The sequence below is a fragment of the Pseudochaenichthys georgianus genome, chromosome 5, assembly GCF_902827115.2.
Source record: "Pseudochaenichthys georgianus chromosome 5, fPseGeo1.2, whole genome shotgun sequence".
NCBI lineage: Eukaryota > Metazoa > Chordata > Actinopteri > Perciformes > Channichthyidae > Pseudochaenichthys > Pseudochaenichthys georgianus.
Window position 1 is genome coordinate 2,174,112 of NC_047507.1, and position 26,351 is coordinate 2,200,462.

General features: G+C 46.2%; 2 protein-coding genes across 2 annotated transcripts; both read left to right on the forward strand.

Moving 5' to 3' along the window:
- The first annotated feature begins 84 nt into the window (after positions 1-84).
- LOC117447379 (uncharacterized) lies at positions 85-24,753 on the forward strand. Its single transcript, XM_071203251.1, has 11 exons — positions 85-95; positions 1,376-1,514; positions 1,728-2,153; positions 9,218-9,435; positions 11,006-11,164; positions 12,789-12,929; positions 13,336-13,600; positions 15,525-15,602; positions 16,468-16,866; positions 20,459-20,824; positions 24,538-24,753. Exons 1-11 carry the CDS (start codon positions 85-87, stop codon positions 24,751-24,753), a joined length of 2,418 nt encoding a protein of 805 aa, XP_071059352.1.
- LOC139433839 (uncharacterized) lies at positions 3,374-6,036 on the forward strand. Its single transcript, XM_071203268.1, has 3 exons — positions 3,374-4,489; positions 4,571-5,211; positions 5,298-6,036. Exons 1-3 carry the CDS (start codon positions 3,916-3,918, stop codon positions 5,832-5,834), a joined length of 1,752 nt encoding a protein of 583 aa, XP_071059369.1. The 5' UTR covers positions 3,374-3,915; the 3' UTR covers positions 5,835-6,036.
- Positions 24,754-26,351: the final 1,598 nt, after the last annotated feature.

Sequence of the window (26,351 nt, forward strand, 5' to 3'; positions counted from 1 at the left end):
AAAAGTAATAAATAATAATAGTATGTATTTATAATAATAATAATAATTACATATATATAGAGTCAAATTTATTTCACATGCAGGATGATTAAGAGGTATGACTTTCAGGTGTTAAGAGGAATGATGGCTCTTGGGAAAAAACTGTCTTTGAGTCTGTTTAAAAGCAGCAGCAGGCTGTGACCCAGAGAGCTCCTGACATCACCTCGCTCTCCCACCCAGAGGACAGGCTGCTTCACAGCACTATGTAACCCAGGAAAGAAGCTTGAAACCTGTCCATTTCATCCACATTTGACTCATGAAATGTACAAGAACATAAGTACAGCAGAGTCACTGCTGTAAGCAGGGTCCCACACTCACAGGCAGAGATCCAGGGTGATGCACATGGGTCAGAAAAAGTCTAAGTTAACTTATAGAAGAACCAGAGAAAAGGATGAAAATTGATCAAATGTATCCAAAAATAGTGCCTCATATGCGGGTAGACTCCCCTGACAACTCCCCTCACATTCCTCCAAAATCAGAAAAAGTCCAAGTTAACTTTTGGAAGAACCATAGAAAAGGGGTGAAAATGGATAAAATGCATCCGAAAATAGTGCCTCATATGCGGGTAGAGTCCCCTGACAACTCCCCTTACATTCCTCCAGAGTCAGAAAAAGTCTAAGTTAACTTTTGGAAGAACCAGTGAAAAGGGTGAAAATGGATAAAAATGTGTCCGAAAATAGTGCCTCATATGCGGGTAGACTCCCAAGACAACTCCCCTCACATTCCTCCAAAATCAGAAAAAGTCCAAGTTAACTTTTGGAAGAACCAGAGAAAAGGGTGAAAATGGATAAAATGTATCCGAAAATAGTGTCTCATAATTCCCTGACAACTCCCCTTGAATTCCTCCAGAGACCAGTTCAAAAACTTAAAGTTTGGTAAGAACCATGATTGGGGTCCTCCAGGCAACAATTTTATCCGAGCCAAAGCACTCATGTAGCGGACACATTCCTCCATGATGTGAAACAGCCGGTTTTTTTCTAAGTGCTCTCAAAAAGTGGGTTTCCGATTTCGTGCGGATGGTAGCTTGGAAAACATGAAGGGAGGTCTCGATTCCCCTCTCCGTTGTAAAATGCAACGGGGGAGTGAAAATGTGTCCGGGGCTTCCGCCCGAAGCGCCGAAGACTTGCGCTTTTTTGAGCCCCTCCTCCGTTGGCACTTAGCCGTTTTTTCGAGGATTTTTTTAAACTTCATTTTTGATTATTTTAAGATATAATTGACCGTTTTCTTTACTTTTTTTTGCTTTCCACGGGTGGGAGCTGGCAGGCCGCCTATGAGCTCCCAAATTCGGCCTGGAACCTCCGGTAATTGTGGGCTAAGCTCCATAAACTGACTGCAGACTCTTCTATGAGAACCCGCGCTACATCATGTTTATCTGCATGGTGATAAACGACGCTCTGCAGCTCAGCCTCGTTACAGCGCTGTACGTCGTCAGTTACATCTTCAGGAAGATCCACGCCTCCGTCTGCTGCTTCCTGGTGAGCCGTGCATCTTTAAGAGGCCCTATTTTACAATATATGTATCGAAGTTTAGTCAGTACTTCCACTTTTACCAGAGTATTTTTAAACACGAGTATCTGTACTAAAGGATGTGTTTACTTTTGCCATCTCCGTCATTATGTGTAAGTGATTCTGGGTTGAAAAGTATTGTTATTTTAATTAAAGACTACCTCCCCCCCTTTGTCCCCTCAGATAATGACGGCGGTCCTCACCACCCGCTCCACGCCTCTCATCCTGGCCGGCATGGCGTTGGAGCGTTACCTCTCCATCTGCTTCCCTATGCACTACATCCACATGTGCTCCGTCCCATGCACCTTCCTCCTCATCTTCATCATCCTCATCCTCACCGCCACGCCCCCCCTCACAGACCTGCTCATCACCGTCGTCCACGAGCCTCTTTCCCTCTTCAACACCCCCATCTTCTGCGACCACCCGCTGCTCTTCCGCCACCCGTCCATCTACTATAAGAACTGTGTGTTTGACGGGGTTTATTTGTCCTTCGTGGCTCTGACTCTTCTCTACACCTACTGTAAGATAATGCTCGCGGCCCAGGCTGCTTCTACTGGTCTGGCCTCGGTGAAGAGAGCGAGAAACACTGTGCTGCTCCATGGACTGCAGGTGGGTTTATGTAGAAAGATAAGTACTGTATTGATCCCATTGCAGGTGGGTGTACTGGAGATAACTAACTAGGACACTTTACTCATGAAGAGCAAGAGGGGATACATGTTCTATCAGAGTTAGGGTTAGCTTCACAAAAGATCTTCCTTCCACTTTCTCTGACTTTAACTTATATTGCTGCTCCACAGGTGGGTTTATGTAGAAAGATAAGATAATAAGTACTTTATTGATCCCACTGCAGATGGATGTACTGGAGATAACTCTGACACTTTTCTTAGGAAGGGCAAGAAGGGATACTAGTTTTACCAGGATACATGTTCTATCAGGGTAAGGCAAATGTCAGCCTTATGAACGGAGGTACCGTGGGACTTGCCCTTCACATGTACGGGAGTCCGCTCAATGGAAATGCGATGTCAAGTTCCGATGTCAAGTTCCTGTCAGCGGCTAGACAGATGTTACCAGTGTTTACCAGTGTTGCCAGGGGCATGATAACATCCTCCACTGGAGGTTGGGTGGTGCTGCTGTGAATAAGGCCGACTATGGGTGCCGATGGGCGGACGGTAAAGCACCGCAAAGTAGACCCCCTTTAAGTGTAGCCAGGGGCACGAGAAAAATCCTCCATGGAGGTTGGGTGGTGCTGCTGTGAATAAGGCCGACTATGGGTGCCGATGGGCGGACGGTAAAGCACCGCAAAGTAGACCCCCTTTAAGTGTAGCCAGGGGCACGAGAAAAATCCTCCATGGAGGTTGGGTGGTGCTGCTGTGAATAAGGCCGACTATGGGTGCCGATGGGCGGACGGTAAAGCACCGCAAAGTAGACCCCCTTTAAGTGTAGCCAGGGGCACGAGAAAAATCCTCCATGGAGGTTGGGTGGTGCTGCTGTGAATAAGGCCGACTATGGGTGCCGATGGGCGGACGGTAAAGCACCGCAAAGTAGACCCCCTTTAAGTGTAGCCAGGGGCACGAGAAAAATCCTCCATGGAGGTTGGGTGGTGCTGCTGTGAATAAGGCCGACTATGGGTGCCGATGGGCGGACGGTAAAGCACCGCAAAGTAGACCCCCTTTAAGTGTAGCCAGGGGCACGAGAAAAATCCTCCATGGAGGTTGGGTGGTGCTGCTGTGAATAAGGCCGACTATGGGTGCCGATGGGCGGACGGTAAAGCACCGCCTCGCCCTGGCCGTCCACCGTGCGCCCTCTGGGTCGTACCCGAAACTGTCGGGTATCCTTTGGGAGAATCAGACTCTGGAGGAACGTGAGGGGAGATTACAGGGATCTCTGCCCGCCTAACGAGTGCCTAAATGGGACACCGCACCATGATGCAAATGAAAACAAACACTGATTTGAAAATAAGCTGAGTGCGTCTTTCGTGAGTCTTTTCACGCTTCCTTCTTTTTTACCCACGATTCTGGTGACATTTCCCGGTACCGAAATGCTCAAGAATACAGGTCGGATGGCGGTCCGTTGTCCGATCTGCAATAGCTCCTACCGTGCCCTGAGCAAGCACCTACAGAGGAACCATGGTGTGCGTAACTTGGATGAAAGAAAAATTCTGCTGTTGTTGGCCAACGGACGGACCAACATTAGGCTCCATCCCTGTACCATTCTGGGATGCGAGTACCGCGGCACAAGGCTGGATCGCCACTTGGCCAGAGACCATGTTGAGCTGGCCCGGGAGGAACTACATGTGGTTCAAAATCAAATGAAAATGACAGTGGCCAAGAAGGAGCTTTATGAACTCCGAATGACAAACCCCACCATATAAATGATTACCCCTTGGGCTGTTGACACGGTGGCAGACGACGATATACTGTCACAACCTCCACCCTTGTCCCCGGTGAATGAATGTGACAACCCGGACTGCAAAGAATGGAGGCTGGAGGCTAACGCAGTGAGGGCTCAGCGGGACATATATGCTGCTGAGGTGAAATCCCTGCGCTGCAAGTTGCAGCAGAGGATAAAGGACAAGCGACAGAGGATGGATCAGCGGGCCGGGGACATGCCCGCGTTCGATGGGGAGGAACGAGAGCGGGTCATTCTGAAGAAACGACCCCGACCAGAGTCGACACCAACGAGGCTATCCAAGTCGAAAGGTCCCTCCTGCAGCAAGTCTCCCATTCCTGCCTGCAGCACGTCTCCCATTCCCGCCTGCAGCACGTCTCCCATTCCCGCCTGCAGCAAGTCCCCCACTGGCTCTCACACCCATTCATCCAGCTCCTCAGAGCCTGCATCCATCCATACCGAGGCCTCGTCAACCTCCCCTCCCATAAATTCCCCCTGGTTCCGGGGCAGGGGCCGGGGAAATATAATGCGGGACATAACATTCCCACGGATCATGGGTAAGTGTTTTGGCTATGTGACACATGCAGTTTCTGTAACACATCATGTGTTGTCATTAAAGTACTGTTTATATTTCACAGAGGAGTATCTGCAAGGATACCGGGAGCATTATGCAGGTATCGACCCACCAGTGAGGCTCCAGGAAAACACAGTCTCCAAACTAAGCAGAGTGAAGTCGTTCCTCAGTTTCATGGCACACGGTTTAAATCGCCTGTCTGACTGGCTCTTTTTGAGGGATCTCAAGAGGATACGCGGGTGGTCCCGGAGCCTGATGAAGTCAAGCCTTCAGGTCACGACCTCCGACTTCTACATCAAGAATATATCACACTTTCTCAAGTACATGGCCGACACACCGTGCAAGGGGAGCAGGCTCAGCCAAACCGACATGATTTTAATCAAACGGGAAGTAGTTGCCATCCTGAAGTCCCTGAAGAGAAAAGTACTTATCCACCAGATGCAAGTGAAGCGTGACAAGATGGAAGGTCTGCCGAGCCACAACGACCTAATGACATGCTTGACTTCGACCACCACTCGCATCCCTCAGCTCCTGGATGTGATGGCCAGCAATCCGACTACCGCGACCCGGACACTGCTCTATGGGTATATGACTCTTCATTGGAGCTGCATTTATGGCCACCGTCCGGGGGTCTACTCCAACATGACCAACGTCGAGGTCCAAAAGGCGGATACAACTGGCACTGCCTTCGGCTACCTGGTTCATGTGAGTGCTATTAATCAATGTATTTATTCTGGCAGTTATATGCATGATTGACATTGTATTGACACTCTCTATCTCTGTCATAACAGGTAAGTAACCACAAGACGGCCAACGCGTTCGGGGAGGCGCAGCTGTACCTCACCGTAGAAGAATTTGGATGGATGAAGAGGTGGCTGGAAATTAAGGGTACGCTGACCTGCACCCAGAGCCGTTACTTTCTGTACACAGAGGGGAAGAACCCGTTCAGGAAGCTTGCCTACTCCCTGAGGTTGGCATGGGCTGATGTGGGGCTCCGCAGTCCCATTAACTTCACCGACCTCCGCACAGTCCACGCCGATAATGCGAAGAGGTTTCAAGACAAAGGCAACCGCCAAAGAGTGAGTGATTTCATGTGTCACAACACTGCAACTGCGGACAAATTTTACGCGAATAATCCTTCTTTGAAGGAGGCTGCGGACATTCGGTTGCTCTTCACAGAGTCACTGCAAGCAGCGGCGGCGGCATCAACAGCAGCAGCAGCGGGAAATGAAGACACTTTTGCGGGTATTGACATCGACAGTGACAGCTCTGGAGAGGAGCACAGCCCGGCTCCCTACCAAGACTCCCTACCAAGACATGTCCCGTAGAGGGACCAGTCACTGGCCGAACACAACCCGTCAGACATGGGTGAAGAGAGGGTGCCATACTCTGCCCCAACTTCACCCACTGTTGCCAGTGATCAACTTGTAAATATGCAGTGTGTTGTTGTAATCAGTCCCCTTGTAAATACGTTATATCCTGTTTGAATGTATTTATTACTGTCAATATTACTGTAAATAAAGTTTGTTAAAATTACTAAGTCTTCTGTTTTTAAATCCCACTATGGGTTTTCTTCCTTTAAGATCCCCAGGGGCACGATATTCTGGTTCTGGTGGTAGCATGTAGGTGTTTAGTCCGAGTGAGGAGTGCTCAAGTGTGGGATGATTTGTAAGGTAGAAGAGGGTAAAAAAAGTTAAAGTGTGAACCTCCAGCAGGGCAGGTGGTGCTGTGAAGAAGGCCGACTATGGGTGCCGATGGGCGGACGGCAAAGCACCGCAAAGTAGACCCCCTTTAAGTGTAGCCAGGGGCACGAGCAAAATCCTCCATGGAGGTTGGGTGCTGCTGCTGTGAAGAAGGCCGACTATGGGTGCCGATGGGCGGACGGCAAAGCACCGCAAAGTAGACCCCCTTTAAGTGTAGCCAGGGGCACGAGCAAAATCCTCCATGGAGGTTGGGTGCTGCTGCTGTGAAGAAGGCCGACTATGGGTGCCGATGGGCGGACGGCAAAGCACCGCAAAGTAGACCCCCTTTAAGTGTAGCCAGGGGCACGAGCAAAATCCTCCATGGAGGTTGGGTGCTGCTGCTGTGAAGAAGGCCGACTATGGGTGCCGATGGGCGGACGGCAAAGCACCGCAAAGTAGACCCCCTTTAAGTGTAGCCAGGGGCACGAGATTCTTGAGGGTGTGATCATCTTGGTTTAGTCCGTGGGGGAGTGCTTAAGTTCGGGGGCCCGGGGACCCAAGGTGCTCGAGGTTCTGGAGGTACATGGGAGGGATCCTGGAGCTCCTCAGTCCGTGTTTTGGGGGTCTTGGAGCGGCCCCGAAGAGGTGCCTTTGTCGGTGTACCTAATGGGTAAGAAAGCCAGTCTACACAGGTCGTGAAATGTGATTGAAATGTACAGAGTGCTGTACATTTCAATCACTTTGAATGGGAGTCGTGAGGTGTGGATGAAATGGCCATATCTCCCTTAAATTCACAGCAAAGTTACCCATCTTTCACACACTAATTCATGGGTAACAGAGCCATGTGCACCATGCATTTAAAGTAATGTTAGCCAGCTTTCAGACACTAATTCGTGGGGAAGAAAGTCACCCTGGTCGGGTCGTGAAATGTGATTGAAATGTACAGAGTGCTGTACATTTCAATCACTTTGAATGGGAGTCGTGAGGTGTGGATGAAATGGCCATATCTCCCTTAAATTCACAGCAAAGTTACCCATCTTTCACACACTAATTCATGGGTAACAGAGCCATGTGCACCATGCATTTAAAGTAATGTTAGCCAGCTTTCAGACACTAATTCGTGGGGAAGAAAGTCACCCTGGTCGGGTCGTGAAATGTGATTGAAATGTACAGAGTGCTGTACATTTCAATCACTTTGAATGGGAGTCGTGAGGTGTGGATGAAATGGCCATATCTCCCTTAAATTCACAGCAAAGTTACCCATCTTTCACACACTAATTCATGGGTAACAGAGCCATGTGCACCATTCATTTAAAGTAATGTTAGCCAGCTTTCAGACACTAATTCGTGGGGAAGAAAGTCACCCTGGTCGGGTCGTGAAATGTGATTGAAATGTACAGAGTGCTGTACATTTCAATCACTTTGAATGGGAGTCGTGAGGTGTGGATGAAATGGCCATATCTTTCTTAAATTCACATCAAACTCACCCAGCTTTCACACACTATTTCATGGGTAATAAAGCCATGTGCACACTGTATTTAAAGTAATGTTAGCCAGCTTTCAGACACTAATTCGTGGGTAATAAAGGCCTGTACATCTCCCTGTTTGAAAGGGCCATATCTCCCTTAAATTCACAGCAAAGTTACCCATCTTTCACACACTATTTCATGGGTAATAAAGCCATGTGCACACTGTATTTAAAGGGCTGCAGGAACACTTTACCCGCCTTTTAAACACCTTTTCCTGGGTAAACAATCAATTTATTTCCGCCTGCTTTCCATCAGCACCCGCCAGTCATTTCAAACGGTTTCAAATCGTTTTTTCACTTTTAAAAACAGCTTTCTGCCCTGTAAATGATTTCTAATCATTATTACCGTCATGGAGGAGCTGCAGGGACACTTTACCCGCCTTTTAAACACCTTTTCCTGGGTAAACAATCAATTTATTTCCGCCTGCTTTCCATCAGCACCCGCCAGTCATTTCAAACGGTTTCAAATCGTTTTTTCACTTTTAAAAAGAGCTTTCTGCCCTGGCAATTATATCTAATCATTATTACCGTCATGGAGGAGCTGCAGGAACACTTTACCCGCCTTCTAAACACTTATTCCTGGCTAAAACAATCAATGTATTTCCGCCAGGGTCACAGCCTGCTGCTGCTGCGGCGGCTGCTGCTGCTGCTGCTGCTGCTGCTGCTGCTGCTGCTGCTGCTGCTGCTGCTGCTGCTGCTCTCCCTCCCTAAATTCACATCAAACTCACCCAGCTTTCACACACTATTTCATGGGTAATAAAGCCATGTGCACACTGTATTTAAAGTAATGTTAGCCAGCTTTCAGACACTAATTCCTGGGGAAGAAAGTCACCCTGGACGGGTCATCAAATGTGATTGAAATGGACAGATTCCTGTACATTTCAATCACTTTTAATGGGAGTCGTGAGGTGTGGATGAAATGGCCATATCTTCCTTAAATTCACATCAAACTCATCCAGCTTTCACACACTATTTCATGGGTAATAAAGCCATGTGCACACTGTATTTAAAGTAATGTTAGCCAGCTTTCAGACACTAATTCCTGGGGAAGAAAGTCACCCTGGACGGGTCATCAAATGTGATTGAAATGGACAGATTCCTGTACATTTCGGCCACATGTGAAATTATTCATAGATGTGACCAACAGTTATTTTATTTATTTCTAATCTGCTATTATTGTCAGTATTTTGAGATTTTCGAAAAAAACAAATAATCTTTTCACAGAAATCTGAATTTTTCTCTGATTTGTTGAACTTTTGGTCCCATCCCAAAACTGTTTCTCCAATGTGGCCCTAATCCTCTTCCTTATAATTTGAATGTTAAAGTTGAAAAACACAAATAGTGGCCTCTCAATTAAACTGTTTACGATTAAAGATGGGGACTAGTAGCTTGATAATCTATACTTTAAATGATGTATACAATACCCTAGAAGACCACATTGTGTGTTGTAAATGTTGTAAATAACTAAATATACTTTTCTATTTCTCTGATTTTCTTCCAGCTGCTGCTGTGCATGCTGACCTTTGTAGTTCCTTCCCTTCAGGTGGCTCTCATCTCTCTTTTCCCTCGCTTCAGTCTGGAGATCCGCTACATCTTCTTCCTGGTCGTCTACATCATCCCCCGTTTCCTGAGCCCCGTGATCTACGGTTTTAGGGAACATTTAGGGGAAGTAGAGCAGCATAGTGATGGCAATTACGGCTCTTTGAAGGAAGCCGGATGGTATGGCTCCGTTCCTTTCCGAGAGCCGTTCCATTTCTTAAGGGGTTAATAGGTTCATCTGCGAAATAATCACCTGGATAATCAAAGTCAAGTCAAAGTCAACTTTATTGTCAATCCTCCAGAGAGATCGAAATACTCACTCAGTTTCTCACAATCCCGAATATAAAACAAATGTATATAAAAACATGTGTGCAAATATGTATATACCTATAAATACAGAATCAAAGACACATTTTTACATGTGCACACATTAAGACCTAAATAAAAACACAATATATACAAAATAACAGTCACTTCAATATTTGAGAATGTGTATTAGTGCAAGATTGTCTATAGCAGCGTAAAAAGTGTCTGGTGCTGGATTTGAGTGTCTTAGGCTTTCACCAAGTACGACTGGGTTACCTTCGTTCGTACCAAAGAGTCGTTCAAAAGAATCGGATCGTTCGCCAACGTAACATCACTATCGGAGAGATGACGTATTGTTGTAGTCCGACCTGGAAGTTAGCATCTCCTCCGGGATTTTCACCATTGGATGTTGGACTATTGCAGAAAATAACATCTGTGGTTTATCATACTTACATGTTGTTCAGCAGGATCAGCTCTACATTATAATGTGGAAGAAATAAAAGGAAATGTTATTCAAGTTCTGTGCAAGCCTGGTTTGTACATCAGCAGAAATAAAGCACATAATGGAAGTGGAAGAAGTTCTCTGTTTAATTCAATGTTAAGTGCAATACAAATATGTGTTGCCAAAACCTTAACAGCCCAACCCCAGACAGACACACACACACACACACACACACACACACACACACACACACACACACACACATTAAATCAAATGTAAATATAATCCTGAGAATCCTATACATTCTACAAAGTCGGTAAATTAATGCACATTTTGATTAAGTGGGAACATCCTCGCTACCTTTAATGATCACAAGTTCACAATGCTCATCACACACACACACACACACACACACACACACACACACACACACACACCCACACACACATTATAAAGGAGCTGACCGGCAGCTGGAGGATTCAGAGAGTCAGCAGGTAGGAGTCTGTCGCTGAAGTAAGAAGTGTGAAACGATTTAATGTTGCAACGTTTTAAAAACGTACCGTATTTATATTGTGGATAGTTTAAATGTAATGTGTATGACTCTAGGTGCACAAATAGTGAGATTAATTCATTTTAAAATGTCAAAGTTAACTTTCCTTAGATGTTTACATTTTGTTATATTTTTATTATAATAATACCGTTGTCTGACTGTGTTCTTCTTCAAAAGGCCTTTAAAAGCTTCAACTAAATGCAGAAAAAAACATCCAGATTTTCAGATTTTGTTTTGTTTGTTTTAATAGTGTTATGTTTAATCCCAGAAAACCACTATGTTAACATTCATTAGTTTACATGTTGTTATATTTGTATTATTGTTATATAATGAACTGCTGCTCTTCCTGTTCCTCGTACAGCAGGCATGTTTAGAGCTAAGCTAAGGAGTTTGATTCACTAAAGAACAACGAAGGCTCTTATTCTCATTTAATCTGTGTTTTGTGTCTCCAGCTCTGAGGACAATATGAACTCCAGCAGACGTTTCGACAGCTATAACGAAGCTTTCACAAAGAACTTCATCACCTTTGTCCTGGTATTCACCATCATCTGCATCAATGGAGCTTTTGTCTACACATACTTCAAGAGCAAGGACTTCCAGCGAGACCCCAGGTGATAAACAGAGATGTGAACATAGTCACAGTAAAACAGATTGTACTTGATATTCAGATCTGCTTACATGTCGAGGTAAAGGTTGGAATAAGCTGTTGTATTAATGCTTTGCTCTAAAACAAGTATATTAAAATAGATTGAAACTTTGTTTAGGTGACAGCAAATGTCCTTTTAACATATGGAAAGGTTGTCGCCCTAAAACAAGAAATACTAAATGATTGAAATGTGGGCTGCACAATTTGGAAAAAATAAGTATCTAAGATGAGTTGACTGATATCGCAACTGCGACATTATTCACAGTAATTGGAGGGATTTATTATTTTTGCAGGATATGAATGGCTCTGATATCTCTGCAGCTCCAAGGTTCTTCGTTAAACTTTGTATCTGTATGTTGCTTGTAAAGCACTTTGAGCACCAGGAAAAGCGCTTTGTAAATAACATGTATTATTATTATTACAATTTAAAAACATATTTCGCCTTTTACAAATATTCTGCATCCTGCGATTTGAGTAATTTTGATTTAGCCTTTATTTATACAGGTGTAAAATCTCATTGAAACTCGTATTGCACTTGTCCATATAGTGCATAACATATATATTAATTGTGCAGCCCTTATCACATGTTGTTTTAGTCACAGTGATCCATGAGAGTAGATAATTCAGATTTGGATTGGATTGAAAATGTATGATCTCTTCGATTTACACACTGCATCTATTGCACGTCTGTCCGTCCTGGGAGAGGGATCCCTCCTCTGTTGCTCTCCCTGAGGTTTCTCCCATGTTCCCTTTAAACTGTGGGTTTTCTCCGGAAGTGTTTCCTTGTACGATGTGAGGGTCTAAGGATAGAGGGTCTAAGGACAGAGGGTCTAAGGACAGAGGGTCTAAGGACAGAGGGTGTCGTATTTTGATACTGATATTCTGTACAAACTGTGAAGTCCACTGAGACAAATGTAACATTTGTGATATTGGGCTATATAAATAAACATTGATTGATTGATTGAGTTTCCAGAAAAAGTGTTTTTTGGGCACTCTGTAATCTCAGCAGGGGTTCAAATGAAGAGGTTTAAACTGTGAATTATCAGTCCATGGTATGTTCAGCTAATATTCTAACGGTACGTCCACATGGGAGCATTGCGTGCTTCAATGGAGACGCTTCCCATTCACTTTGAATGGGGTGATGTCAAGCTTTGCTTTGCCTCCTTTGCTCGCTTCGAAAGTTGAGAAAAGTTCAACTTTTCAAGCTGTTGATCCTGTTTTAACCTGCTATTTCATCACAATTACGGATATAGATTAGACCTTAGACCTTACCAATGTGTTAGTATTTGTATTTGATTGTATAGACTTTGAGGAATTGGGTGGTACATAGGAGTGTTTCAAATGTCCGAATAACTCCAGTAGTGTGCTAGAAGTACAAAAGTCAAATCTGATGGAAAAAACAAAAATATATTGTTTCCGAAACATCGCTATATTCATGTTTTTATTATTATGACCGAATCAGTGATTTTAACCAGGTTTTGAGGACATCTTCAACATGACGCTCCCATCTCTTTCCTGTTTACATATGTTTCTTGTTTTTATCATCCTCTTCCTCATGTTCTCCTCCTCTTCCTCTTCCTCTCCTGCAGGTATGTGCTGTACATCCACCTGGTGATTAACGACATGATCATGCTGACACTTTCTCTGGGGCTAGTGATCGCCACCTACACCGGCAACCCAGGATTCATCCCCTGCTGGATCATGCTGGTCGTCTTAATCACCACCAACAGGTGTTACAATAGGTCTTGTAATTGAGTAAAAGTAGAATTTCCCAATTTGGGATTAATAAACTATCTATCTATATATCTATTCTAACAGATCAAAGTGTGTGTGTGTGTGTGTGTGTGTGTGTGTGTGTGTGTGTGTGTGTGTGTGTGTGTGTGTGTGTGTGTGTGTGTGTGTGTGTGTGTGTGTGTGTGTGTGTGTGTGTGGTGTGTGTGTGTGTGTGTGTGTGTGTGTGTGTGTGTGTGTGTGTGTGTGTGTGTGTGTGTGTGTGTGTGTGTGTGTGTGTGTGTGTGTGTGTGTGTGTGTGTGTGTGTGTGTCATGTTGACTGAACACCAAGGGTATGACTTGATAAGCCTTAGATCCAAAGAACTTAAGGGGGGGAAACAAAACCTGTGTGTTTCTCTCTCCAGGAACAGCCCTCTGAATCTGGCTGGCATGGCGATGGAGCGTTACATCGCCGTGTGTCTTCCTCTTCATCACGTCCAGATCTGCACGGTGCAGAGAGCCCACCTCCTCATCGCTCTCATCTGGCTCGTGTCCTTCATCCCTGCCTTCACTGACATCATCATCATCCTCATCACTCAGCCTCTGTCTGTCTTCTCAAAGACGGTCCTCTGTCACGCCTCCTTCGTCTACAACACACCGTACCACGTGACCCTCAGTCTCGTGGTGGAGGTATTTGTTATCTCGTTGAATTTCTCCCTGATATTTGTGTTTGTCACGCATTTCCCTCAGGCAGTGGTGTAAAGTAACTAAGTACATTCAGTCACGTTGTTAAAAAACACTTTTGAGGTACTTCACTTGAGTATTTACATTTGTTCTGCTTTGTACTTCTACTCGACTATAGTTCAGTGGTATATGGTGTACTTTTACTCCACAATAGCTTTAGTTATATCTCACACAGGCTCCGTCCTCTACTGGGCTATATGAGCACTACTCTCAACCATGCTATGTGAGCATTCACACACTGAGTTTGTATAAACGTAGCCGGCCAATCAGGGCGAGCCTAACTGAATGCGCGCGCAGGCACACAGTATATAAGGCCGCCACGCCTCCTGATCCTGTCATCCTTTGCTCTTCACTGAGCAGGACAACACCTCAGAGAAAGTAAAACGTTTGAAAGAAGAAGAAAGAAGTTATTATACCTTCATGGAGTCACCACTTCTAGAGACCCGGGCCTGTCCTTCGTGCCCTGGCTTAATAGCGGGCGCCGATCCCCACCACCTCTGCTTAGAGTATTTGGGGGACCAGGATATGGCAGAGGTGGTGCCATTCACGTTCGCCATTCCAGCGGGGCGAATGGCTCCGTTTGCCGGGGAGGAGGATGATGAGGACTTCTCGTTGTCAGGCACTTCCGGTTCCGGCGTCCATGGAAGTCCACCGCCTAGGTCTGTCCGCCAGGACTTCCCGCCAGGACTTCCCCCTGGTGATGACCATGGCGGGGGAGCGTGGCAGCCCATCTGCTTCCAGCAGGCAGCAGGCTGGGCAGAGAACCTCTAAACACACCTTGCCTGGTATAATAGCTCCGATTAATGCATTTCACCATTGAATGTGAAACACAGTGTTAATACGAAGGCGAGTGGCCGCGGTGCGTTCAAGGACCTCCGCAGAAGAACGTTGGGTTACGTATTGTAACCCTAGTCTAGAGCAGTGCTTCTCAAAGTGTGGTCCGCGGACCACTGGTGGTCCGTAAGTATATTGGTATTTCACAATTGTCAGTTATTATTTTTTTTAATTTATTCTCCGCAATGGAGCGAGCTTAAGTTTCACTTGTTTGTACCATTTCAGGCGATTTGTAATCTGCTCTAGAAAAACTATGTGTTTTTGGATATTTATGGGGTTAGGTGGTCCGCTAGTGTTTTTTTATTGGTTAAGTGGTCCTTGGTATGAAAACGTTTGAGAAACACTGAGTGATGTGTGTGTGAAAAATGCATTCAGTAAAAACGATTGCATTCATCCTAGAGTAAGAGTCATCTCTCTCCACAATTCCACATTTCCCCATAATGTCCGTTTCAAAGAAACGGCATTATGACGGAGCCGCGGCCCCATGAGAGCATGCCGCGTTCAAGGACCTCAGTAGAAAATCGGCACTTTCTTTGTCAGCCCCACATGGGCCAAACGTCCTTTTATTGAAGGTTTGGCAGCGGAGTAATAATAATAACAATAATAAATCCGATTTGAAAAGCGCCTTTCATTGCTAACAGCAATCCCAAGGTACAGGAGGCATAATAAAAACAAAGTTTAATTTAAGGCTTTTTTGAAAAGAAAGGTTTTTAGGCCTTTCTCCACAGTGGTCTGTGGAGTCCTCAGGTAGTCTGGGAGGGAATTCCACAGGTGAGGAGCAGCTGCACAGAAAGCCCAATCCCCCATTGTGCAGAGTTTGGTCCTCGGGGGGGCGAAGCAGATGCTTTGTTGTGGAGCGGAGGTTGCGTGTGGAGGTTTGCGATGTGAGAAGTTCCTTCAAGTGTGGAGGAGCATTCCCGTGGATGCATTGATGGGTCAGTGATGCGATCTTGTATTCTATCCTGAATGAGACAGGAAGCCAGTGGAGGGAATGAAGAACGGGTGTGATGTGGTTGTATTTTCTCACCCTCATCAGGGTCCTAGCGGCACTGTTCTGTACGTATTGGAGCTTCTGAAGTCTCCTGCTAGGAGCCCCGATGAGGAGAGTGTTGCAGTAATCAAGCATGGACCAGTTGATCAGCATCTGACAGGAGTTTTGCAATGTTCCTGAGGTGGTACATGTAGAAGGAGGTTTTGCACAGATGTTTGATGTGGGTGTCAAAGGTCAGATGTCTGTCAAATCGTACATCCAGGTTGGTAACTGCTGTGGAGAGGGGTATGTTTTGGCCAGAAAAGGTCATGTGGGTTATGGGGGATGACTGGACCTGGTTTGGTGTGCCAACTAAAATAGCTTCTGTTTTGGAGCTATTAAGCTGCAGGAAGTGTTGTTGCATCCAAGCCTTTATCTCCTCAATGCAGGTGTTAAGGGATGTTGATGGTAACGGTGATGAGGCCACCAGAGAGTACTACAGCTTCTTAGCTGCGGCTCCACAGCTGCTTGCATGTCCCCTAAACACAGTTTTATGGGGAATGGAAGCTCAGCTGTGTACTGACAAAGTGGATGGACAGGACACTGAGACTGGGTTACTCACTCCAGTTTTGCAGCATCCCTCCTCCATTCAGGGGCATAAGAGAGGCAAATCTATCATCCCAGGAGGAGATAGGTTTCCTTTCAACAGAAATGCAGGCCCTGTTGCAAAAACAGGCTGTGTCTGTTGTGCACTCTCAGGACAGAGATGGGCTTTACTATGTACTTCCTGGTTTCCAAGAAGACAGAATCGGGAGTAGTGCGTCCAGAGTTCAGACCCATTCTGGATCTTCGCAGCCTAAATCAGCACATTGCCTGCAAAAAGTTCCATATGTAAAACAATTACTGGAAATAGTGCAGCCGGGAGATTGGTTCACAACCATCGACCTGAAGGACGCTTACTTTCGAAATTACTCCAAAGCACAGAAAGTATTTGTGTTTTGCCTTCCAGGGGTTAGCCTACGAGTACAACAGACTACCGTTTGGCTACTCCCTATCCCCACGCGCGTTCAGCAAATGTGTGGCCACAGCGCTTCAGCCGCTTCGCGACCATGGCATGAGGGTTTTCTTTTACGACCTCATAGTCATGGCCAGGTCCAAGGAAGGGGCAAACACAGCCCAATTGATCCAAGTGGGGATTGCGGTCAATTGGAAGAAGAGCAGTCCCATACCTCACCAGCAGGGGGAGTATCTGGGGATTCTGCTCGATGCAGGCAGACTACGTGCCACCCTGTCTGAGAGAAGACAGGTATCCCTGCTTCAGGCAGTTTGCAGACTGCGACAGGGGACAACAGTGACAGCTTTGACCATCATGCAGACTCTGGGTCTCATGGCGGCTGCTCTCCTCGTGGTACCGCTGGGGTTACTGCACAAATACCTGTACTTTCTACTTCTTACATGTTGAACCCAAATACCTGTACTTTCTACTTCTTACATGTTGAACTCAAATACCTGTACTTTCTACTTCTCACATTTTCCAAACAGCTGGTTCCTTTAGTTTGAATGTGTGTTTGGTGGCGTGATCATTATTATTTAGAGTCATCGCGTGCCTATTGATTTGAACACGATCCGTGTATCCATCATTTCCTGGTCTTCTCTAAAGAAGAGGGACCAATGAAAACGTTGTCATGTTGCCGCTGTTCGGCATGGAAACATTCATTAGCTAACAATGACATTATTGTTCTATTAATATAAAAGGGAGGTCAGGTACTATTTAAAGGTCACATGTCATGCTTTTCCGGTTAGTACCCGTCCCCTTGTGTGTTATGAAGGTTTTTATGCATGTAAACAGTCTGCAGAGTCAAAACCCTCAAAGTACACCCTGTAGCACAGAAAATTCCTCCCCAAAACGCCTCGTTGGAGATACGTCATTGTCCATTTGATTCTTCCGGGTACGCATGATGCCATCCGTATCCGGGACGAAATGGACCAATCCGTGGAGCCGTTACGTTACGTCCGCGGAGCCGTTACGTTAAGCCCCCCCTTGATTGGTCCAAATTGACCAATCCACGGACTTCCTCACACGCTCAGTGCATGCAGCTCTGCTGATCTCTCCTCCCTGGCTGCAGGCTGATAACAGACAGTTGGGATCGCGCCGAAATCCTCTCTGCAGACCCATTCTCACAGCGTTTATCAACCTTTTTCTTACTCAATATCAAGCCACACTTATTGTTTTTACTTCGGCTGTGACTTTGTGTGTGCTCAGGATGAGTTTTGATGTGTTTCGCTGTGTATCGCTAAACAAGGAAATCACACCTCCACGGAGCTCAGCGCGATTCACAACGTCCAAACTGGTCCTGACCAATCGGAGCACACTGGGCTCACAGGGAGGGGGGGGGGGGGGGGGGGGGGCAAGAGCTGCAACGAGCCGTTTAGTGGAGAGAGTGAATACTGCTGAATACACATACTTTACAGAGATGCTGTATGCGAAACAAATGTGAGTTTGGAAAATTGCACGGTATAAATCTATTCTAGTAGACCTCAACAATGGAATTATGATCAGTGGAAATGGCCATGACATGGGACCTTTAAAACAGCTGCTAGTTATGGGTACTTTTTACTGAAGTACATTTCAAAGAGTGGCGGGGGAAGCCTCTGGATAGACCTGGTAAGCCCAAACGTGTAGTTCGGGTGAACTGGGAACGTCTGGAGGAGGCCCAAGTTCAGGAGGCCTTCAACTCACACCTCCGGCGGAGCTTTTCGGGCATTCCTGTGGAGGTTGGGGACATTGAACCAGAGTGGTCGGTGTTCAAAGCCTCTATTGCCGAAGCCGCGGCGGGGAGCTGTGGTCTCAAGGTCCTAGGTGCCTCAAGGGGCGGTAACCCTCGAACCTCCTGGTGGACACCGGTGGTCAGGGAAGCCGTCCGACTGAAGAAGGAGGCCTTCGGGGATTTGTTATCCCGGGGGACTCCCGAGGCAGTTGCAAGGTACCGACAGGCCCGAAGGGCAGCAGCCTCATCCGTGGCCGAGGCAAAGCAGCGGGTGTGGGAGAAGTTTGGAGAAGACATGGAGAAGGACTTTCGGGCGGCACCAAAGTTGTTCTGGAAAACTGTCCGACACCTCAGGAGGGGGAAGCAGGGAACCATCCAAGCTGTGTACAGTAAGGATGGGACGTTGTTGACCTCAACTGATGGAGTGTTGGGGCGTTGGAAGGAACACTTTGAGGAACTCCTGAACCCGACAACTCCGCCCTCTATGTTAGAGGCAGAGCTGGAGTATGACGGGGGATCAACACCAATCTCCCGGGGGGAGGTCACTGAGGTCGTCAAACAACTCCACAGTGGCAAAGCCCCGGGGGTGGATGAGATCCGCCCGGAAATGCTGAAGGCTCTGGGTGTTGAGGGACTGTCATGGTTGACACGTCTCATCAACGTTGCGTGGAAGTCGGAAACAGTACCGAAGGAGTGGCAGACCGGGGTGGTGGTCCCCCTTTTCAAAAAGGGGGATCAGAGGGTGTGTGCCAATTACAGAGGCATCACACTACTCAGCCTCCCCGGGAAAGTTTACTCCAAGGTACTTGAAAGGAGGGTCAGGCCGATTGTCGAACCTCAGATTGAGGAGGAACAATGCGGATTCCGTCCTGGTCGTGGAACGACGGATCAGCTTTTTACTCTCGCAAGGATCCTGGAGGGGGCCTGGGAGTACGCTTATCCGGTCTACATGTGTTTTGTAGACTTGGAGAAGGCGTATGACCGGGTTCCCAGGGAGTTACTGTGGGAGGTGCTGCGGGAGTATGGGGTGAGGGGGTCTCTACTCAGGGCCATCCAATCTCTGTACTCCCAAAGCGAGAGCTGTGTCCGGGTCCTCGGCAGCAAGTCGGACCCATTTCCGGTGAGGGTTGGCCTCCGCCAGGGCTGCGCTTTGTCACCAATCCTGTTTGTAATATACATGGATCGGATTTCGAGGCGTAGTCGTGGGGGGGGGGGTCTGCAGTTCGGTGGACTAAGGATTGCACCACTGCTTTTTGCAGATGATCTGCTTCTGATGGCTTCATCGGTCTGCGACCTTCAGCACGCACTGGATCGGTTCGCAACCGAGTGTGAAGCGGCTGGGATGAGGATCAGCACCTCCAAATCTGAGGCCATGGTTCTCAGCAGGAAACCGATGGACTGTCCACTCCAAGTAGGGAATGAGTCCTTACCCCAAGTGAAGGAGTTCAAGTATCTCGGGGTCTTGTTCTCGAGTGAGGGAACAATGGAGCGTGAGATGGGCCGGAGTATCGGAGCAGCGGGAGCGGTATTGCAGTCGCTTTACCGCACCGTTGTGACGAAAAGGGAGCTGAGCCAGAAGGCAAAGCTCTCTGTCTACCGGGCCATTTTCGTTCCTACCCTCACCTATGGTCATGAAGGATGGGTCATGACCGAAAGAACGAGATCGCGGATACAAGCGGCCGAGATGGGTTTCCTCCGCCGGGTGGCTGGTGTCTCCCTTAGAGATAAGGTGAGAAGTTCGGTCATCAGGGAGGGACTCGGAGTTGAGCCGCTCCTCCTTCGCGTCGAAAGAAGCCAGTTGAGGTGGTTCGGGCACCTAGTTAGGATGCCACCTGGGCGCCTCCCTAGGGAGGTGTTCCAGGCACGTCCAGCTGGGAAGAGACCAAGGGGTAGACCTAGGACCAGGTGGAGGGATTATATCTCTTCGCTGGCCTGGGAGCGCCTTGGGATCCCCCAGTCAGAGCTGGTTGATGTCGCCAGGGAAAAGAAAGTTTGGGGCTCTCTGCTGGAACTGCTACCCCCGCGACCCGACCACGGATAAGCGGGAGAAGATGGATGGATGGACATTTCAAAGCCCATACTTCTTTACTTTTACTTGAGTAAATAAGTTTAGTCAGTACTTCTACTTTTACCAGAGTATTTTTAAACACGAGTATCTGTACTTCTACTTGAGTAAAGAATGTGTGTACTTTTGTCATCTCTGTTAATAAGTACTCCCCTCTTCCTCCTCAGGTACTCCTGTTCTCCTTCGTCTTCCTCGCGGTGGTCCTCACCTATCTGAACGTGCTCCTCGCAGCTCGGGGGGTTTCAGGTGTGAGTCGAGCCTCGATGAGAAACGCCCGAAACACCATCCTGCTCCACGGGGTCCAGCTGCTCCTCTGCCTGCTGTCCTTCATCGCGCCCTTCATCAACCTCTTCCTCGTCACCAATTGGCCCCACAAGAGAACAGATATCTTCTTCAGCACCTTCGTCTTCACCAACGTCCTTCCTCGTCTTCTCAGCCCTCTCATCTACGGCCTTAGAGACAAGAAGTTCCGCGCAAACATCCGGATGCATTTCTGCTTTAAAGGATGCAGGACAGTGGAGGAGAGGATGAAAGTACGACCGAGGAGAACGAACCAAACAGGCGATACACTGAGAGAGACTGTACATTCAAAGATTCAAAGCTTTATTGTCAGATGCACAGCTACAGTGGAGATGTGGCAATGAACAACTCAAGTCCCAAGCTCCTCCAACAATGCAGCATAATATAATAAGACATAAAACAATAAAACAAATGTAAAAGTACAAATAGTGCAAGAAGTCAATCAAGACCTGGGATTTGTATGTTTAACCTGTTAAGCCCGAGAGACCCCGGTACCGGGGTCCTCCCGCAACATCTTGCAGGAAACAGTGTCTGAGGGCATGTTCATTTAATAAACTATGAATGTTTTATATCCATGTAACGGGAAGAAACTCATCTAACTGATAATTTGTATTTGTTTTCCAAAAAAAAAAACACAATGCTAACGCTGAGCCTCTGAATTAGCAACAAACGAAAAATGCTAACAGATTACTGCACCTAAATTCACTCACAAAACCTTAATATTTATCTTTTCAATGATATGAACTTGCGACTTTATAAACAAAAATAGACATTAAAACATGTAGCGCTAGGTAGCTAAAAACGCTAACATGGCTCACCTGTGTCGTAGTCTGGTGAAAAGTGGTCTTCAATGGCATTAAAACGATAAAAACGATGCTGAAGTTAGTCCATAGGTTAATCCAATGTGTCACTTTGAAATTATTTCTGATAATCCATAAGCAATACACCTGCTTTTCCGTTTCTAGATGTCAGAGCTAGAGACAGCTTCACTCTAATGCAAAACTGGGTGCGTGAAGCCCCCACCTTTTGTTTTTACCATGTGTGTGAGTGGGGAGATTCCCCTTCGATTCTATTGGCTCTAACGGTCAGAAAGAGATGTCAATCATCAAAATCGACCAATGGGTTCCAGAGAAACGGTAAAACCCCCATTTCCACCCAAATCACCTCAGAGGTGGAATTTATTTTTGCTAAACCTCTCTAAAAAGGTCAAATGTCACTTGTTTTGCATAAATCTTGATACATGGTACTTATTATATGTTGTACTTTGGATTCCTAAAGCTTTTAGTCTACCTTACCATCATCCAAGGGTAGTTTTCACTATAAGTAAACAATAATTTGTGGACGGACACTACAAATGTACAGTTTTTTACTCTGTTCAATCTGAATTTTCTTTAAAATAAAAAACATCTATATTGATTCTGACTGTTCTACATCCAACTCACAGGTGTATCATTACTTTGAGAAAAAAGATTATTAATATAACCCTTTTAGAAGGGAAGATATGGTCATTTGTTCTGGGAATGTCATTTTCGAGCCTGAGACCTGAAAAACAGGCTCAGGCTAAACAGGTTAAATCAAGGCTGCAATTAACCATTAAAGGTCCCATGTCATGGCCATTTCTACTGATCATAATTCCATTGCTGAGGTCTACTAGAATAGATTTACATTGGTCAATGTTCCAAAATCACATTGGTGTTCTCATACAGCATCTCTGTATAGTATGTGTATTCACTCTCTGTCCTAAACGGCTTGTTGGAGCTCCTGCTCCCCCCCCTCCCTATTTCATTTTTTTCATTTAATCGTTTATTTCAACCGGGACAATGCACATTGATGAACACTTTAAAACAAAATAATGCTTACAAGTGTAAATTAGCCGGATTTTAGCTTTGAGCTGATTCCCATCCGTAGTCCCGTCACATACAACATATAAGAACATGACATTTATATACATAGCAAAAATAAATACATGATATGCAGGAAGAGCATGAGCAGCATACAAGCATGTACCACACGGCAGTACAATGTAGCAGCTATGATATATAAAGTGCAAGAGAATATACAAGAGATGCCTAAAGTGCAAGAGGAGATACCCCTGTATAAAAGTGCATTAACCCATTCTTTGAGTTGTCCTTTAAAACTATTGAGAGTGGGACAATCCCGTATCTCAGTTGGGAGGCTATTCCACAATGAGCTGCCTTTAATGGAGAGGACATTTTGTCCAAAAGTTGTCCGTCTGCGGTGGACCTCACAGTCTCCTCTGGTTTCTGACCTAGTGCAGCGTCCAGTGTGTTTTTTTTGGATGAATTCCTCTAAGGGAGGGGGGGCCAGTCCATGTAACCATTTATAAAAAAAAACACTTAATTGGTCAAAACTCAAGAAATTGTGTTTTTCAAGGATGGTACAGTGGTGGGATGAATTTGGCTTTCTGTCAAACACTGTGATAGCTCTCTTGTACAGCTGTTCTATGGGTTTCAGGTTTGTGGCACAAAGAGTATTCAATGTGGGATAGAATCATACAGTGGAGGTATGACTTTGCAAATAAAGGTCTAATTTGTTTAAAATGTTGCAAGTTGAATTTAATGGTATTGGATACTTTCTTAATATGTTTCTTAAAAGTCAAGTTAATTTGAGATATAAACGGATCACTGTTTTCACCAATATCTTCAGAGGACAGAGTCCCCCCCAATTAATCATTTACACTGCATCCATAACATTTTGTTACAGGTTTTTGGGGATGAAGTGTGAACCCAAGGCAGGGGTTTTAGGTGTGGCCATGAACCTTTTTTTTGTGAGTTTCCTGGCAAAAAGAACAAGATTATGGTCAGAAAGACCAGTCAGGAAGTTGTATCTTTTAACTATTCTGTCAGCTTTGTTAGTAAATACTAAATCTATCATAGTCTTGGAGGTTTTGGTTATTCTAGTCGGTTGATCCATTAGCTGTATTAAGTTGTGATTATCCGTGATCCGTTATATGTTCTTTCTATTTTGTTTGTCATTCCACTTTATGTTAAAGTCTCCTAAAATAATTAGCTCTTTGTTGGAGTCACAGGAATTCAGCATGAGTTTTACCTGGTCATAGAAATCCACCTTAGCGGTGGGTGGTCGATACAGACAAATCATGGTGAGGGACATTTCCTCAGATAGTGTGATTTCCTCACCAACACAATCAAACTCAACATTAGCTGGAAGAGCAATCTCCCTACAAGTAAAGGTATTCCTCACATAAAGCAACACACCCCTCCTTTTCCCTTCAGTCTGTCCGTCCTAAACACATTATATCCTGACAAAGATACAATAGAAGATGTTGACTACTGTTTTAGCCAAGATTCAGATATTTCCAAACAGTCAATATTGGACTCAAGGAGGAGATGTTCTAACTGTTCATGTTTGTTGCAGATGATGCGGAAATGTAAATGTCCACTGAATAGTCCCTTCGGCTTGCACCGAGGATCCCACATTGTTTTTGCTTGATTCGCTGTTTGAAACATTTTTGTGTAACAGTGTTTTTTAAATACCGGATTTCTAGGCTTTACCTCGGTGCCATTGTTGATATTGGAGCAGACAGAGCTAGCTGTTGGTTTGTGGTTCTCTGTTTCTAGGCCGCTAGCCATCGGCGCGGACCCACAGTCCCTCTGCAGTACTAGCCGTTCAGCTAGCCCGCCTCGTCTGAAGCCAGCCGGCGACACGTGGATCTCCGCCGCTACGCCGCCAGCCCTCGGTGCGGACCCCCAGTCCTCTGATGGTGTGGAGATGGACCCTGCTGCTAGGCCAGTAGCTGTCAGCGCGAGACCACAGAGACCCGTTGGCAGAGCTAGCTCTTCCGCTAGCCCGCATCGTCCGAAGCCAGCCGGCAACGCGCAAATCTCCGCTGCTAGGCCGCCAGCCCTCGGCGCGGACCTGCAGCTCTCCGGTGTTGTGGGAGCTATCCGGTCTCTTCTGGAGTTAGATGGTTGTGTGTGGATCTCTGCTACTCGGCTACCAAGCCACGGTGTGGACGTGCAGTCCTCCGACGGTGTGGGTAGAGGCCCTGCTAATAGGTCGGCAGCCGTCAGCGCGAGACCGCAGAGACCCGCTGGTGGTGTTAGCCAGCCTCTTCGGAAACCCGGACACGCGGACACGGGTGGATATCTCCCGAGAGCAAGATACACAGTCGAGCCAATAGCCCAATATTCTCCTTTTTTCGTTTGTGTCGCTTTTTTGTGTTGGAGAGAGTCTGCCAGGAGTGCCAGATGAATGTACTGTATATTACTTGCCGACCATGGCCGAAGAGCTTGATATTCAGACATGTTGCTGGTGCAAATAATGATGTATCCCCTACGTGTTGTTTTACCAAGGGGGCAAGAGGAGTGGTGTAGCCAAACAGAGGCCCGAGATTCAGAGCAACCATGTGTAACAGATGTATATATGCAGTGGGGTTTATTTAATTTAATGTTGTATAATCACACAAATTCTGTGTTTAATATTATTTTATTTTGTGTTCTTCATTTTATTGAATGTTAAATACCTGGTAAGGTCGGATATCAGTGGGCGGAATCTCTGAAGTGTGATCGCTGTGCTCAGGAGTTTTTTTGTTGTGAGAACTTTCCCCCCTGTATACTGTGTCCCTCACGTTTCCTCTGCCCTTTTCGTAAAATGTTCCACGTGAGAGGAGTCATTGTGAGGAATTGATGTAAAACTGATTGTTTTATCTGTTGTCAGTCATTAAACAGAGATCGTCCCAACTTTACGCTGGCTCGGGTCTCGTACATTATCAACACAACGCAGAGACCGCTTAACCACACCGGTTACAATTGGTGCCGTGACCGTGATCCATTGCCCCACCAGGGAGACTGCCTTGCCGCCCTTGGAGGGAATGCCTTTTTCAGCACTATGGATCTCACATCAGGCTTCTACAATGTCCCCCTTCCATGAGTCTGACAGACGGTAAACAGCCTTCACAACACCATTGGGCTAATATGAGTACAGCAGAATTCCCCAGGGGCTATGCAACAGTCCTGCATCGTTTATGCGGATGATGATGAGTGTTTTTGGTGACTTGAACTTCTCCAGCCTCCTGACTTGAACTTTTCCAGCATCCTCTGTTATATGGACGTGGGTGTGCTATCCTGGCTCCAAAATGGTGGAATGAGCTCCCCATTGACATCAGGACAGCAGATAGCTTACACACCTTCCGGTGCAGACTGAAAACTCATCTCTTTCGACTCCACCTCGAGCAATAGAACTATTAACAAAGCACTGGCTTATCTAAAGCCAGTTGAGTAGCACTTGAAATGTTTTTGCTCTATGAAACCTGATGTACTTTATGATTCTGTTTTCTTCAAGTTTGTATTTTGTTGGTCGAACGCACTTATTGTAAGTCGCTTTGGATAAAAGCGTCAGCTAAATGCAATGTAATTGACTACCTGCTGGTTTTCGCTTCATCTGAAGGGGAAGCCCTGAGTCGACTCGAGACGGTCTTCTCACGTCTCAGAGCTAACAATCTGAAGCTGTTTCAGAAGAAGTGTCACTTCCTTCGCAGGTCTGTGCGGTTTCTTGGCCATGTGGTGAGCAGTGATGGTGTCTCAGTCGATCAGGGGAAGGCGGAGGTCATATCTGCTTTCAGGAAAGAGGACCTTATGGACGGTGACGGCTGTACTCCATCTCCATGCAGAAGGTCAAATCTTTCCTTGGGATGGCACTGTACTACCAGCATTTCATTCCTGGCTGCTCTTCCATCACCAAACCGCTGTACGCTTTGACCGCAGGGACGAAGAGGAGTGT

Bases quoted from the DNA above. Each gene is read 5' to 3' on its own strand.
- LOC139433839 (XM_071203268.1), top strand. From the start codon at position 3,916: ATGATTACCCCTTGGGCTGTTGACACGGTGGCAGACGACGATATACTG. The intron at 4,490-4,570 runs GTAAGTGTTTTG...TATATTTCACAG, and splicing joins AACATTCCCACGGATCATGG to AGGAGTATCTGCAAGGATAC. The intron at 5,212-5,297 runs GTGAGTGCTATT...CTGTCATAACAG, and splicing joins CCTTCGGCTACCTGGTTCAT to GTAAGTAACCACAAGACGGC.
- LOC117447379 (XM_071203251.1), top strand. The intron at 9,436-11,005 runs GTATGGCTCCGT...TTGTGTCTCCAG, and splicing joins TCTTTGAAGGAAGCCGGATG to CTCTGAGGACAATATGAACT. The intron at 15,603-16,467 runs GTAATCAAGCAT...TTTGCCTTCCAG, and splicing joins CCGATGAGGAGAGTGTTGCA to GGGTTAGCCTACGAGTACAA.